The sequence below is a fragment of the Esox lucius genome, chromosome 5, assembly GCF_011004845.1.
Source record: "Esox lucius isolate fEsoLuc1 chromosome 5, fEsoLuc1.pri, whole genome shotgun sequence".
NCBI lineage: Eukaryota > Metazoa > Chordata > Actinopteri > Esociformes > Esocidae > Esox > Esox lucius.
Window position 1 is genome coordinate 24,301,659 of NC_047573.1, and position 17,260 is coordinate 24,318,918.

Below are 17,260 nucleotides of genomic sequence, written 5' to 3' on the forward strand. Positions count from 1 at the left end.
AATCCCTGCTGCAGTGTGTGCCAACCTGGTCAAGAACTACAGGAAACGTATATGATCTCTGTAATTGCAAACAAAGGTTTCTGTACCAAATATAAAATTTTGCTTTTCTGATGTATCAAATACTTATGTCATGCAATAAAATGCTAATTAATTACATAAATCAAACATTGTGATTTTCTGGATTTTTGTTTTAGATTCTGTCACTCACCGTTGAAGAGTACCTATGATAAAAATTACAGACTTCTACATGCTTTGTAAGTGGGGAAACCTGCGAAATCGGCAGTGTATAAAATATTTGTTCTCCCCACTGTACATGCAGTGATCGGCAGTTCTGTGGGTGAAAACATCTTGTTAATGAGAGATCAGGGGAGAAGATTGGCCTGACAAATCTTGAATTCCTGTGTAAACATGCAGATGGTAGGGTCAAAAATGCATACATTGCATAATCCATGGATCCATTCTGTGTTTTGTCAACAGTAGAGGACGCTGATGGCGTAATGGTGTCTGATGTTTTCCTGCACACATTAGGCCCCTCAACACCAACCAGGCTTAATTTGAATACCTAAGCATTGTTGCTGACTATATGCATCCCTACATTGCCAGTCAACCTATTTTCAAACAGATACTTCTAAAAGGACAATGCACCATGTCACAAAGCATGCCACATCTCAAGCTGATTCCACAAGTGACTTCAGTTCACTCCAATGGACTGGGCAGTCCCCAGTTCACAATCCAATAGAGCACCTTTGGGATGAGATAGAAGGGGATGTTTGCAGCATGAATGTGTCCAAAAAACTCTACAGGGACTTCATTATACTATTAAGCCAACATGGACCATAATCCATTAGGAATGTTTCAAGCACCTTGTTGAATAAATGCTACAGGCTTTTCTGGTGGTAGACGGCTTCCTACCCCCTGCTAAATACACTCACCTAAAGGATTATTAGGAACACCATACTAATACTGTGTTTGACCCCCTTTCGCCTTCAGAACTGCCTTAATTCTACGTGGCATTGATTCAACAAGGTGCTGAAAGCATTCTTTAGAAATGTTGGCCCATATTGATAGGATAGCATCTTGCAGTTGATGGGAGACTTGTGGGATGCACATCCAGGGCACGAAGCTCCCGTTCCACCACATCCCAAAGATGCTTTATTGGGTTGAGATCTGGTGACTGTGGGGGCCATTTCAGTACAGTGAACTCATTGTCATGTTCAAGAAACCAATTTGAAATTATTCGAGCTTTGTGACATGGTGCATTATCCTGCTGGAAGTAGCCAACAGAGGATGGGTACATGGTGGTCATAAAGGGATGGACATGGTCAGAAACAATGCTCAGGTAGGCTGTGGCATTTAAACAATGCCCAATTGGCACTAAGGGGCCTAAAGTGTGCCAAGAAAACATCCCCCACACCATTACACCACCACCACCAGCCTGCACAGTGGTAACAAGGCATGATGGATCCATGTTCTCATTCTGTTTACGCCAAATTCTGACTCTACTATCTGAATGTCTCAACAGAAATCGAGACTCATCAGACCAGGCAACATTCTTCCAGTCTTCAACTGTCTAATTTTGGTGAGCTCGTGCAAATTGTAGCCTCTTTTTCCTATTTGTAGTGGAGATGAGTGGTACCCGGTGGGGTCTTCTGCTGTTGTAGCCCATCTGCCTCAAGGTTGTGCGTGTTGTGGCTTCACAAATGCTTTGCTGCATACCTCGGTTGTAACGAGTGGTTATTTCAGTCAAAGTTGCTCTTCTATCAGCTTGAATCAGTCGGCCCATTCTCCTCTGACCTTTAGCATCAACAAGGCATTTTCGCCCACAGGACTGCCGCATACTGGATGTTTTTCCCTTTTTACATTCTTTGTAAACCCTAGAAATGGTTGTGCGTGAAAATCCCAGTAACTGAGCAGATTGTGAAATACTCAGACCGGCCCGCCTGGCACCAACAACCATGCCACGCTCAAAATTGCTTAAATCACCTTTCTTTCCCATTCTGACATTCAGTTTGGAGTTCAGGAGATTGTCTTGACCAGGACCACAACCCTAAATGCATTGAAGCAACTGCCATGTGATTGGTTGATTAGATAATTGCATTAATGAGAAATTGAACAGGTGTTCCTAATAATCCTTTATTGAGTGTAGATGTATGTAATGGTGGCAACGGGGGGTAAGTTTGCATACCCTTGAAGAATTGTTAAAATACATACCATTTTAAAGAAAACATGAGTGAGTAGGCAAAAAACAAGTATTTTGTTTTTTATGGGATTCACATTCAACTGTAGGTCATAACAGGATGGCACAATCATAAAACAAAACATCAGTGAGCCATCACAGTGGGCATGGTATTCTGTTCACTATAGGTTGACACCTCTCCAAACATAGCACTTATGGTTGTGACCATAAAGCTCTATTTTGGTCTCTCAGTCCAAATTAAAGTGTTCCAGAAGCTGTGAGGCGTGTCAAGGTGTTGTCGGGAATATTGTAACCAGGCTTTTTTGTGGTATTGGCGTAGTAAGGATTATTTCTGGTAACTGGACCATGCAGCTCACATTTGTTTGAGTATCGTCGTATTGTGCTCCTTGAAACAACCACACCGTCTTTTTCCAGAGGAGCCTGTATTTCTCCGGAGGTTACCTGTGGGCTTTTCTTTGTATCCCAAACAATTCTTCTGGCTGCTTTGACTGAATTATTTCTTGGTCTACCTGACTTTGGCCTGGTATCAAGAGATCCCCGAATTTTCCACTTCTTAATAAGTGATTGAATAGTACTGACTAGCATTTGCAAGGCTTTGGATATCTTTTTATATCACTTTCCATCTTTATAAATTTCATTACATTGTTACACAGGTCTTTTGACAGTTCTTTTCTGCTCCCCATGGCTCAGTATCTAGCCTGCTCAGTGCATCCATGTGAGCGCTAACAAACTCATTGACTATTTATTCACTGCCACTAATTGCAATTTAAAAAGCCACAGGTTTGGGAAATTCACCTTACATTGCCATTTTCACCTGTGAGTGTCACCTTGTGTGTCAGTAACAAGGCCAAACATTCAAAGGTGTGTAAACTTTTGATCAGGGACACTTGGGTGATTTCTGTTATCATTATGATTTAGAAAGGAGACAAAAAAACTGTGGTAATAAATGGCTTCATATGATCACCATCCTTCAATAAAAAAATAATAAAAATGCCAGAATTTCAAAATGTCTGCCAGGGTATGCAAACTAATGAGCACAACTGTATATTTCAGTGATATAGACGGCACAATGATGCCTTACATCAGGGGTATTCAAATCTTACCCTACAGTTGATGTTTGCCATTGAATATCCATCCAACCATCTCTGCTGCTTTTCTACATATTGTCTTTTTGCTTACAGTAACTGGCACATACAGTACATTGAGGCATCATTGCATCACATGATTTAATTCAAAGTAACAATTATAAATGCACCACAATTTACACTAAATAAAAAATCTGTAAAGACAATGTCAAGAAAACAAATGGATTAAGTATCTTGACTTTTCCATATGGAACAGTCTTACCATTGTCCTCAAAGTCCTGAGTACATTTACATTTTTTACTGCACTTCGGATGACTCTCCTGGCTCTTTCTCCTCATCCCCAGTTTTTCTTTCCCCTCTCCCTTCCTCTGCCTCAGTATTCCCATCATCGTCACCATCATCATCTGAGGTTTCAGTTTCTTCATCACTCTCGGTGTCATCCTCTTCCCCAGCAACACTAAAAGAAAATATGCAACGCCATTTTGTGACACAGTCATCACAACAAATGTAGAACAATGTAATGTTTAATGATGTTCTATGCAGTACAAGCTACATTTATTCATTACCGACGGGGTCTGTTGAGATTCATGCATTCTCTTCCGCAGTCGACATCAAATGGATCTATACAGGAAACAGATGAACATTTCGATCCACAATACACAAATATTAAGTCAGTCCACTCAAAAGTAATGTGTGTTAAAGCATTCCATTCATACCACTAAAAACATCACAAACATCGCCTCATGAAGACTGGAGATGTTCCCGGAACTTGACTTAAAATATCTCACCCAACTCGTCTTCCTCAGGTGGGGTGTTGAGGTACTCTTTCTCCGCAGCCAGCAGCTCCTCCTCTGACTGACAACTTGCATAGCGCTCCAGCAGTGTCTTGTTCAGATCCAGAAACACGGTCCCCCACTTAAACTTATTCAGCAGAATCACAGCAAGGTCCCGAAAGCCTGTATTTTAGACACACTCATGACTGTTCGTTAAATAAAAAGGATTACGCAATTTACCACAGGCTATGAATTAACTGTAGAATACCTCAAGCCTTACCAACAATGCAGAATGTGGCAGCAAAAGCCTCCACACAAGACAGCTTGCATGGCTTGCCATAGTTCACCGGGTTTGCTGCAACCAAGTACGGTAGCAATCGAGGATGACTACCTATCATCTTATTAAAGGGTGTCTCTTCAAGTTTAGCCCAAGAACAGTCAATGACAGCCAGTCCATATTGAGCCACAATGTCCCTGATGAATGCAGAACACAGAACTCTGACGTCAACATCATAAACACTTACACAGATATTTATAGGGTAAAGATATAGTTAATATCCATCCAGCATCCCTCCTGTGCTCTCGACAAACCCTACTCCCTGGTACATGGTTAGCTGAATTTGCCCAGGGCTGTCTGGAACTACAATCCTGATGCTGTGTTTTAAACAATTATAAATTAGTTAGAATCCTTAATGCTAATTGGAAGAACAGTGGTAGATGAGACTGTATACCGGTATGACATCATGTAACTTTCACCCACAGCGAATCTGTAGGTGTTTGGACCACACTACATAGCTAGTTTGCACAGGTGGTCATCTGTCTTTTCAGTCATTCTTCTCGAAACACTAACATGATATGACCGTGTGGGAAAATGATCCTAACCAAATGAATAGGCTACACACACCTGTCTGCTGGTGAGACATATTTGGTGCCCATGGGGCTCAGAATGAGTCCGTTGAACCTCTGGTTTAAACGCAAATTTTTCACAAAGCCTTTGCGAACCAGCTTTCTTCCAGTGCAACGCTTCGGGTCACAGTGACCAAGCTCCCACATGGCCAGGGGGCAGGGTAACTTCACATGGGCAGCCTCCCCTGCATCATTATGCTGTAGGCTTGCTGAAACAAAGCAAAAACCATGAAGCTTTATGATCACACATACACACAACAACACCCGCTAAACAAATGACACAAAGCTTCGACTGTTTCGGAATAGGCAAAAAGTACCTTGTAATGCACCATGCATTTCTTCTGTAAAGCACTCCAGAGATTTCCCCTTTATTTTGTGCCGTTTATCTTTTCCATTGTTAACTGGACGCTCAAATTTACCCTGCTTCTTTCGCCCCATAGCAAAACAGTTCAATTCTCTCCACCTAAATGGTAATTGATTATTAGAATGAAGAAAAAACGCATAACGTTACATAGACCAAGCCTGATTCTGTAGTTCGTAAACTATAACAACCTGGTACCACAGAGCAGAAATCATATCACAATAAGTGAACATACTAACATAGTAAACATTTATAATGTTGACGTAAGACTATATTATATATTATATGATGACTTAAGACTACACATATATATATAAATATATTGATAGTGTCAATTTACCTAGAAATCTTTAAGTATTAACAACCATTTCGTTCACTTTTATGCACTCACGTCGTATCAGAAGTAGATCATGCGCAGATTGTGTATTTTGGTCAGCTGACGTTTTCCCATGGTTCACTAATGGTCACATGGTTTACTGTAGGACAAAACAAAATGTAGCTAACTAGACAATATAAACGCAAATAAATAACTCCACTAATAATGTATTATACACCTACTCGAATAATCAATTTACTATTTAAATGTCTGCTCTCTCTCAGCCTGCTGAGTAAGTATTTTCTTTCAATTTATCTTGTTTTATTTAAGGATTTCCGGCTTAAGTTATGAATACAGGCAATGCCTAGTGAACTTAGAACTATCAGGCATTCTGTGATCAACTTGTTGTCGTTTGATATTAAGATGAGTAACTGTTGTCCTTCAGAGCGGTTGTTGTATGAATAATTTCATAGAACAATATTGATATCATATAAGCACCGACTTATTCTTAAATAGAATTTCAGCACAGAGACATTAACATTGGGTCGGAACATCGCGAGACCATACCGGAGTTTGGGTAGTCAATGTATCAAGTAAACAGACAAGTGTTCGTTCCAGACGGTTGTTACTTTTCTTAAAATCTATATTCACGTCAGTGGTTTAGTAAGCTGAAATTGCAATTATTGCAACCAGTTTGAAGAAGCAAAATGACACGTCTTTATTTTAGCGGTTTAGATGTATTGCGCATGCGCAGGGGCCGTTAGGTATTATAACTTTCTGGTGGTTTGTGATGTCAATGAGTTTCTTTGCAATGTTGTAAATTCCATGATAAAAAATTCATGGGTGAAAGTGAAAATGTAACACAACAAAAATTATAGAAAGACCATGGAAATGCAAACACATAATATCCCACATTCTGCCTTAGATGGATTTCTTTGATCATTTTCCTAGCAAAGTTGCTAGCAATGACCTGATCACAGCAAAGATCACAGACATATGATAGGGTTGTAAGAATCACTTCATGCATAGGCAACAAAACATAGCTTTATACAAAATCATAGTGTCCAATCAAATCACAGAATCTACAGACAATCAAACTAATCAGATTGCACAGGTCATGCTTGAAGTTGAGCAATAAAACAAGGGAAAAGTCGTAGTTGTGTTTGACAGACTTTTTATTAAAACAATGCTAGTGAGGACCCTCCTTGTAGGTCCACGATTGTACAGGACAAACATTTCACATGTAAGTATGTTCAGAATTATAGTTTTGCCAAGTCTCAACATTTAGTAACTAAAGTTGTTGGTAGCATATTGACATTTATCAAAATGCAATCAAATGGGAGTAAATGTAGTAGACTCAGCAAATTAACACAATATTTTTATGTCATGTGGCTCTGGATTTTACATGTATTTCATATTTTATTTAAGATAAACCTTGCTAAGTAATAATGTAGCTTAAAGTATCTTATTGTGTGGCTGTAGATTGCTCATTCTTGTTGAATATTTTATTTTAGGCACTTATTCAAATGCTGGTAAAATGAAAATAGTTGAGGAACCCAATACGTTTGGGTAAGTCACCCCCCCCATCCCCCAAAGGCTCAATATATAATGTGTTAAGTATAAGTATACTTTCATTCTGTCAATGAAATGTGAATCTCTTCATTGTATAGGCTCAACAATCCCTTTTTGGCCCAAGGAAGTAGACTCCAACCCAGGGTGACTCCAGGCCCTGTGTCAGGTATTCTGTGTGTCTCAAAACAGCCCTTTGCCTCTACCAACCTTCTACAGGTAGAGCTGAATTTTACTTGTAGAGAGTGGCAAGGAGATCAATTAACCAATACATTTTGGAGCACGCTTTGACTTGAATAATGCAATTCATGGAACCTAATGGTTTGAGCAGACCTGTAACCATATGGTTGCGAGATTGAATCCAGAGCCATAATAATAGTTATTACTTAGTGGAATGGCCAGATTATGATAAGAAACCAATACATTATTTTACAGGTACTCTATCCCAATTAATTTTTTCTGCTTTCTCTTGTATTTGTAGTAGCTAAACATTTTTTTAGTTGGTTGTCTTCAAGGGGTCATGGGATTTGGTTGTGACTTTAGAAAATTTAAATTCTGTCTGTATTTAATAAAGCGCAGCTAGTTCAGACAGGGAACCCGAGTGGGTATTGGCTTAGGGATGCAACAGCTGGTGTTGGGATTGCTCCTTTTAAGATTTCCTAATATAATATGGTGGCCTATTTAAATGGGTCAGGGTACCCACTCAGTCTGCTGCTCTGCTGGTTGTCTTAGCATGTGATTGCTAAACCCACCCATCACCCCTGCCGCCACCTGTTTGGTTCTGTTTCCTTCTGCGGGGGATTGGTAATGTGTACCTTGCTTGTTGGCATATGTATTGCTGTTTGTAATATTACAGTGTTAATTAGGGCTGGGTGATGCAACAATATCAATTTGTATCATGATTTTAAAAAAATACGATATCGATGAGAAACATGTGATACGTTTTCAATAGTCATATTACACGCACGCTCTTAGCCCAGGCGTTACCGACAGCGTGTGTTGAATTAAATAAAACGAGTCGAGTCGATGACGAAATCAATTTGGAAGTAAGAGAAGAAAAATGAACTACAACACTGTTAAAATGGCAGTGGTTTGTCTTTTTGAAGTCAATTTTTTTAATGTCAGTCTTATCCCTAGCACTGCATTTAGTACATACAGTTCTGCTGGGATCTTCTATCCTTTCCTGTAGGACCAGCGCATATCCAAAGACTAGCAGGAAAGTGCTTCAGTTACATAGAGTCGACGTAAGTACTAGACTCCTTGGCACCAACAAATTCAACACATAAACCTGCTATATTGAGAAGTTTTGATCAAAAAATGTACAACTCATGTTTGTTCTCTGTGCCAGATTTACAATTATGAAATTGGTGATGAGATGGGCCTATTTAAGCAATAAGTACAGAGGAGGTATATGGGCAATATACAGTGCTTTTGGGAAATTTCCAGTCCCCTTTACTTTCACCACATTGTGTTTTGGTTTAGACTGAATTTATCATGTATTATATACACTTTATATAATATATAAATGTGTGCCAATATATTGGATAACGTGAAATCTCTTACCTAAGAATTTTATTTATTAGTGATATATTGGCCATATACTACATCCCCCACCATGCCTCATTACTTACATATACAATGGCTATCAGACAATCAGCATTCTGGATTCCCAACCACTGGGTTTATGATGTCTTATATGCCACAGCTTTTAGTTAATGAGCATTCAGGATTCAAACCAGCCAGTTTATAATTGAGTATACATAATTATGTTCACATTTTATTTAGGTATAAATATGAATTCTGTCCATTCCACAACATCACCCAGCACGAGCAGTCATTCAGGTGGAATGCTTACAGTGGAATTCTGGGGTAAGTGGATTTCAAACTGCGTTTATTCTATGAGCAGAATCTGATTAACCGACCCATGTTATCCTGAGTTTATTAATATAATTAAACACCTAAAACCCTTTGTCTTCTCTAAAGAATCTGGCAGGAGTGGGAGATTGTGAACAACACCTTTTTAGCCATGTGGATGAGAGAGGGAGATGCCTGTGGGAATAAAAACAGGCAAACCAAGGTATAATAGAATTACTGGTGTTTATTCCAGCCATGGAGCTATTTCCTAAAGCACTATTTGGCAGTATGAGTTTAAGTATAAATTGCCAGCCCAGTCAGCAAGTAAGGCCTTTAAAGACATTGTGTAGTTGAATGTTGCTGTTACTTTTCTTTTATTCCCCCCCCCCCCCCCCCCCCCATTTCTTTAGGTCATTCTGACCTGTGGTGGAAGTAACAAGTTGGCTCAAGTGTCAGAGCCCACCACCTGTGTATATTCTGTTACCTTTGAGACGCCATTAGTATGCCATCCACATTCTCTATTAGGTAAGAAGCAATACCAGGAACTGTAATATACTCTAACGTTAAACATGAGTCCTGTTCTGAATCACATCTGTGCTCTCATCAAGTGTACCCTACACTGAATGACAAGCTGCAGAAGGAGTGGGATGAAGCTGAACAGGCGTATTACGATGACCTCATTACCAAGCAGGTAGAACAGCACCTACCTACACAGTCCTAGAAAAGCACGGATATTGCTGTCAGATCTGTGGCAGGGACAGTTCCCTGAGTGTTTGTGCTTTCTTTTCTGTTTCTTTGTTTTCTTTTTTTACCTGTTCATTCTGTAAGACAGCTCAACTGTGAAAGAGACCTTGGTTTCAGCTTGATTTCCCTGTTTTAAATTAAGGCTAAAAAAATAAACCTTTACATGAGTTTCCCTACAAAGAGTAATTTGTGTATATGTTTATTACAGGGCTACAATAACCTACTGAGGGAGATTTTTGAAGATGCTGGTTTCCTAAAAACCCAAAAAGTAGAGAAGCCGAATACCACAACTACCTTGAAGAAACATGACTCCTTGCAGAAATGCAATGAGGTAAGTCTCTGGGAGAGAATCCCAAACCACTTTTGGCATTGAGTAGTAAAGGAAGATTTGACATGGAGAGCTTTCAGATAATGTTGTATCTTACATTGCTATGGCTGCTTGTCTTATACAGGACGCCCGTAAACAGAGTGAAGAGATTCATAGACTACAAGCTCTACTTACTCAACATAACATTCCCTATGATTCAAAGCCTGGTGAGTCTGGGCATTATTATTCCTGTACTAGGTCTGTAATGGTCTGTTCAGTGTTAACATGTTTGAACTCTTCCCTCTGTGAACAGATAAGTCAAAGAGTTCATTGAGTAGGACTGTGCAGGATGGACACCTACGGGGTGACAATGGCCTCATCGCCGACATACTCTGAGGAACCCAGACGTTCATGTGAATTACTCATAACTGTCAACCACATACAAAGAAGGCAGATGTCACGCAATAAACATGGCAGTTCAGCTTTAGAAGTCGGGCATATAAAAGTGTGTGTGTGTCTGTGTGTGTTTCAAAATTCCACTTTTGCTAGTTAACCTTGTTTTCTGTGCTGTGTGAGGACTACTAATACTTTCCATTTATATACCTTAATCAATACCCCCCCCCCCCCCATTTACTATCTGGACTTACATCATTACTTTACTGACAAAGGAATCCAAGTTAGGTATAAATTGTAAAAACCTACAGATAGTGTATGTTTTTTAAAATGGGAGGTGACATTCTAAACTTTTGCCTCATAAGGCTTGTTCACACAGTACCTACCCCCACGGCTAAGCAAATGTTCACATCTGCATATTTTGAAGTGGGCTAGCACCACCCTTGCCTAGGGTTAAACCTTAGCCCAGGGTTAACAAACTCTTATGAACAAAGGCTAAGCTAACATGTGGCCAATCTTAGCCTGGGTCTAAGAACATTGCAGTGTGAAATGGCCAATATTAATCTTTTAACTTTTCATATTCCTTCAGTGTACAGCAAAAACAGCAATTTGGACTTCACTGGCCTAATACTGTGTTCCATTGGGATCTTCCAAGGCATCTGACTCACCAGTGATTGCAATGCCTGGAAACAAGCTTGGTATGTTTGGTTCAGAAGCTCTCGAAGAGTTTGCATTCCAGATGCACTCCACAGCAGCTACTTGTCAGAATGTTGTTGTCCCAATGCTCTCATCCTTCTCATGGGCTAGTTCTCTGCGGCTGTTTACATACTTTACATATTTTAGCGGTAGGATTTTGAGGGGGTTTTACCCAGATCCTCGCCATTGAAATTATCAACATTTTTCAGTCAGACTTCTACTTCCATTTCAGATTGCGTGTTACCACTGCTGTCACCCAGATAATAATCTTTGGGTGATAGACCATGGATTAACAGCCATTTAGCTAAAATAAAAGACTGCACTGCAACAGTAGCTTGATGCTTTGTTTTTTGTGCTGGTAAAACAAAATGCAGCTTCCCCATGATACATATGTGTGTCATTGTTCTTTGTTCAGGGGATGGATTTTTTTTAATACACTGCTCAAAAAACATTAAGGGAACATAATTCTGCATTTTGCTAGTGTCCTTGTCACTACTGGTAGCATGAGGCGGTACCTGCAGCCCATTCAGGTTGCACAGGTAGTCCAGCTCCTCCAGGATGGCACATCCATACCTGCTTCCGCAAGAAGGTTTGCTGTGTCTCCCAGTACAATCTCAAGAGCATGGAGGAGATTGGCCATTACACAAGGAGCGCTGGACAGAGCTGTAGAAGGGCATCAACCCAGCAGCAGGACAAGTGTCTGTTCCTTTGTGCAAGGAGGAACAGGAGGAGCACTGCCAGAGCCCTACAAAGTGACCTCCAGCGGGCTACAGGTGTCCATGTTTTTGACCAAACTGTCACAAACAGACTCCATGAGGGCCTGATGTCCTCTAGTGGGACCTGTGCTCACAGCCCAGCACCATGCAGCTCAATTGGCATTCGCCAGAGAACAGCAGAATTGGCAGGTCCGCCATTGACCCGTTCTCTTCACAGATGAGAGCAGGTTCACAATGAGCACGTGAAAGAGTCTGGAGACGGCATCATGAATGTTATGCTGCCTGGAACATCATCCAGCATGAACAGTTTGGCAGTGGGTCAGTGATGGCCTGGGGGGGGGGTGGCATATCCTTGGAGGGTTGCACAGACATTATGCTGCCTGGAACATCATCCACAGGCTTTTTCCTCAAAATGAGTCAAAGGTGGTACCCCAACTCCCCACTTTGCCCGGCCTCATGTGACCAGTGTGTTGGCAGTTCCTGGATGATTAAGGCATTGATGCCATTGACTGGCCCTCACATTCGCCAGGCCTAAATCCAATTGAGAACCTCTAGGATGTTATTTATCGGTGCATGCGACGCCAACAAGTAGATTTTCAATGTTTGAATCCAGCCCTCAACTGGTTGGTGAGTTTGGTTTCCATTGACCGTTGTTACGTAATTTTGTTCTCAACAAATTACACAATGTATAGTAAAGATTTTGATATTTTATATATTTTGTTCATCGAGACACGATGTGACTTAAGTGTTCCCATTTTCTTGAGCAGTGTATATTGTATAACCCTGTTTCCCAAAAAGTTGTTACGCTGTGTAAAATGTAAAGGAAATAAAAATGCAATGATGTGCAAATAATTTAAACCCTATATTCAACAGAAAACATTACAAAGATAATATATTAAATGTTGAAACTGAGAAATTTTATTGTTTCTTTAAAACATATATGCCCACTTTGAATTTGATGCCAGCAACACGTTTCAAAAAAGCTGGGACAAGGGCAACAAAAGACTGAAAAAGTTGTGTAATGCTGAAAAAAGAAAAACCTGGTTGAACATTACACAACTAATTAGGTTCATTGGCAATAGGTCGGTAACATGATTGGGTATTGAAAGATCATTCCAGATATAAAAAAGATCCAGAATCACCGCAGCCTTCTCTGGGCCTGAGCTGATTTAAGATGGACTGAGGCGAAGTGGAAAACTGTCCAGGGTCTGAAAAATTATTTTTGGGAAATCATGGACTCTGCGTCCTCCGGGCAAAAGAGGAGTGGGCCCATCTGGCTTGTTATCAGCGCACAATTCAAAAGCCAACATCCGTAATGGTATGGGGTGCATTAGTGCACATGGGTGACGTGCACATCTGTGAAGACACCATTAATGCTGAACAATATATACAGGTTTTGGAACAACATATGCTGCCATCCAGACAACGTCTTTTTCAGGGATTGACTTGCTAATTCAGCAAGACACTGCCAAACCACAATCTGCATGTATTACAACAACATGGCTCTATAAGAGTCTTGGTGCTAAACTAGCCTGCCTGCAGTCCAGACCTGTCACACACTAAAAACTTTTGGCGCATTATGAAACGGCTCTAGTAAGAGTCTCGGTGCTAAACTAGCCTGCCTGCAGTCCAGACCTGTCACACACTAAAAACATTTGGTGCATTATGAAACGGCTCTAGTAAGAGTCTTGGTGCTAAACTAGCCTGCCTGAAGTCCAGACCTGTCACACACTAAAAACATTTGGCGCATTATGAAACAGAAAGTACGGTAACGGAGACCACGAACTGTTGTGCAGCTGAAATCCTGTATCAAGCAGAATGGGAAAACATTTTACAACACTGCAGCAGTTGGTCTTCTCAGTTCCCAAACGCTTACAGACTGTAAATATAGGGATAAATTATTTACACATTGCATTCTGTTTTAATTTGAATTTTATGCAGCATCCCAAATGTTTTGTAAACCGCATTGTATATTGACTTCTTGAAGAGTCATCTCTTTTGGAGTTCTTTCACTGAAAATCTAAGTGATATTGTGTATGTTTTGTAAAGCCATGAGCATGTCCAGATTCTTCACACTTTTCCCATAACATGCTGGACAAAGGAGTTTTTTTGTTTTGTTTGCTTTGGATAAAAGCATCTCCATAAATGATAAAATATACTAGAATTGTTCCTGCAGATATAGCAAACTCCACTTGGAAATTTTGCATGTGCCTTACCCCTCAGGACATTACCATTTCAAAGGTAGGTGTTCGTATAGGGTGGTAGCACAGATATTGGGGCTGGTGGGTGTTCTTTGGGCAGCAAGGATCCATCTTTAAGCAACACCATTGCCATCTACTGACAACAGTCTCATGGGGCTGATCTACACTACGGCATAACTGTCACAAAAAAATACTTTAAATGGCATACTTTTGGGCTGCTAAAAGTGACACTTAAATAGGCCCAGGTTGGTTGTATTTGGAAAGCCGAATCCCTCAATTCAGTTCAGTTAATTAGTTGGTACATTGGTACAAATACCCAGTATTCATGTTTCTTTAAGGAGAAAAATTCAGTTTATCTTTCTATATGTTGATATAATAATACATCACATACATGGTTAATTTCTTAATGAACCCCAAAGACACATTTTGTAATTAGTCAAGATTTTTAAATGGGACACCACTAGATGGGGTAGTTGTTCTATGTGAAAGTGGAAAAGATTTCTCTTTTAATCACATTTTATTCATATCATATGTAAGCAGTAATGGAATTGAATTTATTCTGCCAAAGTGTGTTTCAATTACAACACCTAGTTATATTCACCAGTGGGGCAAAAAAGTATTTAGTCAGCCACCAATTGTGCAAGTTCTCCCACTCAAAAAGATGAGAGAGGCCTGTAATTTTCATCAAAGGTACACTTCAACTATGTTTTCAACACTTCAACAAAATGAGGGGAAATAAATCCAGAAAATCACATTTTAGGATTTTCTATGAATTTATTGGTGAATTATGGTGTAAAATAAGTATTTGGTCAATAACAAAAGTTTATCTCAATACTTTGTTATATACCCTTTGTTGGCAAAGACAGAGGTCAAACGTTTTCTGTAAGTCTTCACAAGGTTTTCACACACTGTTGCTGGTATTTTGGCCCATTCCTCCATGCAGATCTCCTCTAGAGCAGTGATGTTTTGGGGCTGTCGCTGTGCAACACGGACTTTCAACTCCCTCCAAAGATTTTCTATGGGGTTGAGATCTGGTGACTGGCTAGGCCACTCCAGGACATTGAAATGCTTCTTTGAAGCCACTCCTTCGTTGCCCGGGCAGTGAGTTTGGGATCATTGTCATGCTGAAAGACCCAGCCACATTTCATCTTCAATGCCCTTGCTGATGGAAGGAGGTTTTCACTCAAAATCTCACAATATATGGCCTCATTCATTCTTTCCTTTACACGGATTAGTCATCCTGGTCCCTTTGCAGAAAAACAGCCCCAAAGCATGATGTTTCCACCCCCATGCTTCACAGTAGGTATGGTGTTCTTTGGATGCAACTCAGCATTCTTTCTCCTCCAAACACGACAAGTTGAGTTTTTACCAAAAAGTTATATTTTGGTTTCATCTGACCATATGACATTCTCCCAATCCTCTTCTGGACCATCCAAATGCTCTCTAGCAAATCTCAGACGGGCCTGGACATGTACTGGCTTAAGCAGGGGGACACATCTGGCACTGCAGGATTTGAGTCCCTGGCGGCAAGGTGTGTTACTGATGGTAGCCTTTCTTACTTTGGTCCCAGCTCTGTGCAGGTCATTCACTAGGTCCCCCCGTGTGGTTCTGGGATTTTTGATTGATAATTTTGACCCCACGGGGTGAGATCTTGCGTGGAGCCCCGGATCGAGGGAGATTATGAGTGGTCTTTTATGTCTTCCATTTTCTTATAATTGCTCCCATAGTTGATTTCTTCACACCAAGCTGCTTACCTATTGCAGATTCAGTCTTCCCAGCCTGGTGCAGGTCTACAATTTTGTTTCTGGTGTCCTTTGACAGCTCTTTGGTCTTGGCCATTGTGGAGTTTGGAGTGTGACTGGGGTTATGGACAGGTGTCTTTTATACTGATAACAAGTTTGAACAGGTGCCATTAATGCAGGTAACGAGTGGAGGACAGAAGAAAGAAGTTGTTACAGGTCTATGAGAGGCAGAAATCTTGCTTGTTTGTAGGTGACTAAATACTTATTTTACCAAGGAATTTACCAATAAATTCATAAAAAATCCTACATGATTTTCTGGATTTATTTCCCTAATTTTGTTGAAGTGTTGAAAACATAGTTGAAGTGTACCTATGATGAAAATTACAGGCCTCTCTCATCTTTTTAAGTGGGAGAACTTGCACAATTGGTGGCTGACTAAATACTTTTTTGCCCCACTGTATATACAGTACAAGTATTGAACAAATATTATTGACAAACAATAGGACAGAATAATGGTATTTAAAAATGTTGATTCATGTTTTATATCTATATATATGTGGTGTGTGTTTTATAAATATAATATCAGTATTATGACTTCAGTATTCAACAATTGTAGAATTATCAAAGATTTATCAAATGTTAACTATACTACTACTGTTACCATATGAAATATCTACAATGTGTGTAGGATGTAAAGTGTAGGGCTTAACGATCGATTAGTGATTGGGTCCCAGTCCATCTTGAAGCAGTGTACACTTCGTCCAAAAATGATGCATTGTGCAATATCATTGCTATCATAGCAGTTTTGTTTAGACTATTATATGGGCCACAGCGGTAGCTAGCCCACAGGAAAATTTGACATCGTTACAATTTGTCAGTGGGGCCCATTATAACCAATCACAGGGCAGATACAAATGTTATTTGTTCACAAGAGTGAGAACCTGAACATTACAAAACTTAGCAGTATTCCAAATGTATTATTAAATTCACTTAGATTTAAATTAAAAAAGTACATTTTAACACAACACATTCTGTGCCAAATATAATAACCCTAATTTCAACTCCTTGTCTGATTAATCTGGATGTTCCTTTACTAGTTTTGTCCTGTTGCAATTTCATGTCACCCAGTCTGCAAACTATAATCACCTTAAGGCCAGAACTGTCTTAACGCTTTCAAAAACAAAATAAATGGTCGTTTTGCATTATTGTTTATATATTAATTTAGGATTTTTTTTTTTATATACAAGACGTGCCTCGCATGTCAAATTAATTAATCCTGTTGATGTTCATCCAGTTCTGCTCAGCATTGATTGCCGTCCCTACATCTTTAGATTTGAGCCAATGGCCAAAACACAGACAGTTGCCAACTAGATACTGAAGTACAAAATTAGTCAAGAACT

The 17,260-nt window shown here is 39.9% G+C and overlaps 2 protein-coding genes across 4 annotated transcripts; one reads left to right on the plus strand and one right to left on the minus strand.

Moving 5' to 3' along the window:
- Positions 1-3,409: 3,409 nt before the first annotated feature.
- Positions 3,410-5,797, minus strand: tsr3 (TSR3 ribosome maturation factor). 2 transcript variants are annotated; one of them, XM_010888857.4, is made up of 7 exons: positions 5,714-5,797; positions 5,279-5,424; positions 4,960-5,170; positions 4,336-4,529; positions 4,071-4,238; positions 3,849-3,903; positions 3,410-3,739 (listed from the first exon to the last, which is right to left on the minus strand). In XM_010888857.4, exons 2-7 carry the CDS (start codon positions 5,397-5,399, stop codon positions 3,580-3,582), a joined length of 909 nt encoding a protein of 302 aa, XP_010887159.1. In that variant the 5' UTR covers positions 5,400-5,424; positions 5,714-5,797; the 3' UTR covers positions 3,410-3,579. The 2 variants fall into 2 exon arrangements, with proteins under 2 accessions (XP_010887159.1, XP_010887158.1); XM_010888856.5 differs by having other exon boundaries at positions 5,663-5,751.
- gnptg (N-acetylglucosamine-1-phosphate transferase subunit gamma) lies at positions 5,774-11,534 on the plus strand. Of its 2 annotated transcripts, none has more exons than NM_001310943.1 (11): positions 5,774-5,930; positions 7,153-7,207; positions 7,309-7,376; positions 8,397-8,451; positions 8,993-9,076; positions 9,191-9,284; positions 9,472-9,586; positions 9,670-9,752; positions 10,014-10,136; positions 10,258-10,339; positions 10,426-10,608. In NM_001310943.1, exons 1-11 carry the CDS (start codon positions 5,864-5,866, stop codon positions 10,506-10,508), a joined length of 909 nt encoding a protein of 302 aa, NP_001297872.1. In that variant the 5' UTR covers positions 5,774-5,863; the 3' UTR covers positions 10,509-10,608. The 2 variants fall into 2 exon arrangements, with proteins under 2 accessions (NP_001297872.1, XP_019901741.1); XM_020046182.3 differs by lacking the exon at positions 5,774-5,930 and adding an exon at positions 5,959-6,881 and having other exon boundaries at positions 10,426-11,534.
- The last annotated feature ends 5,726 nt before the right edge of the window (positions 11,535-17,260 follow it).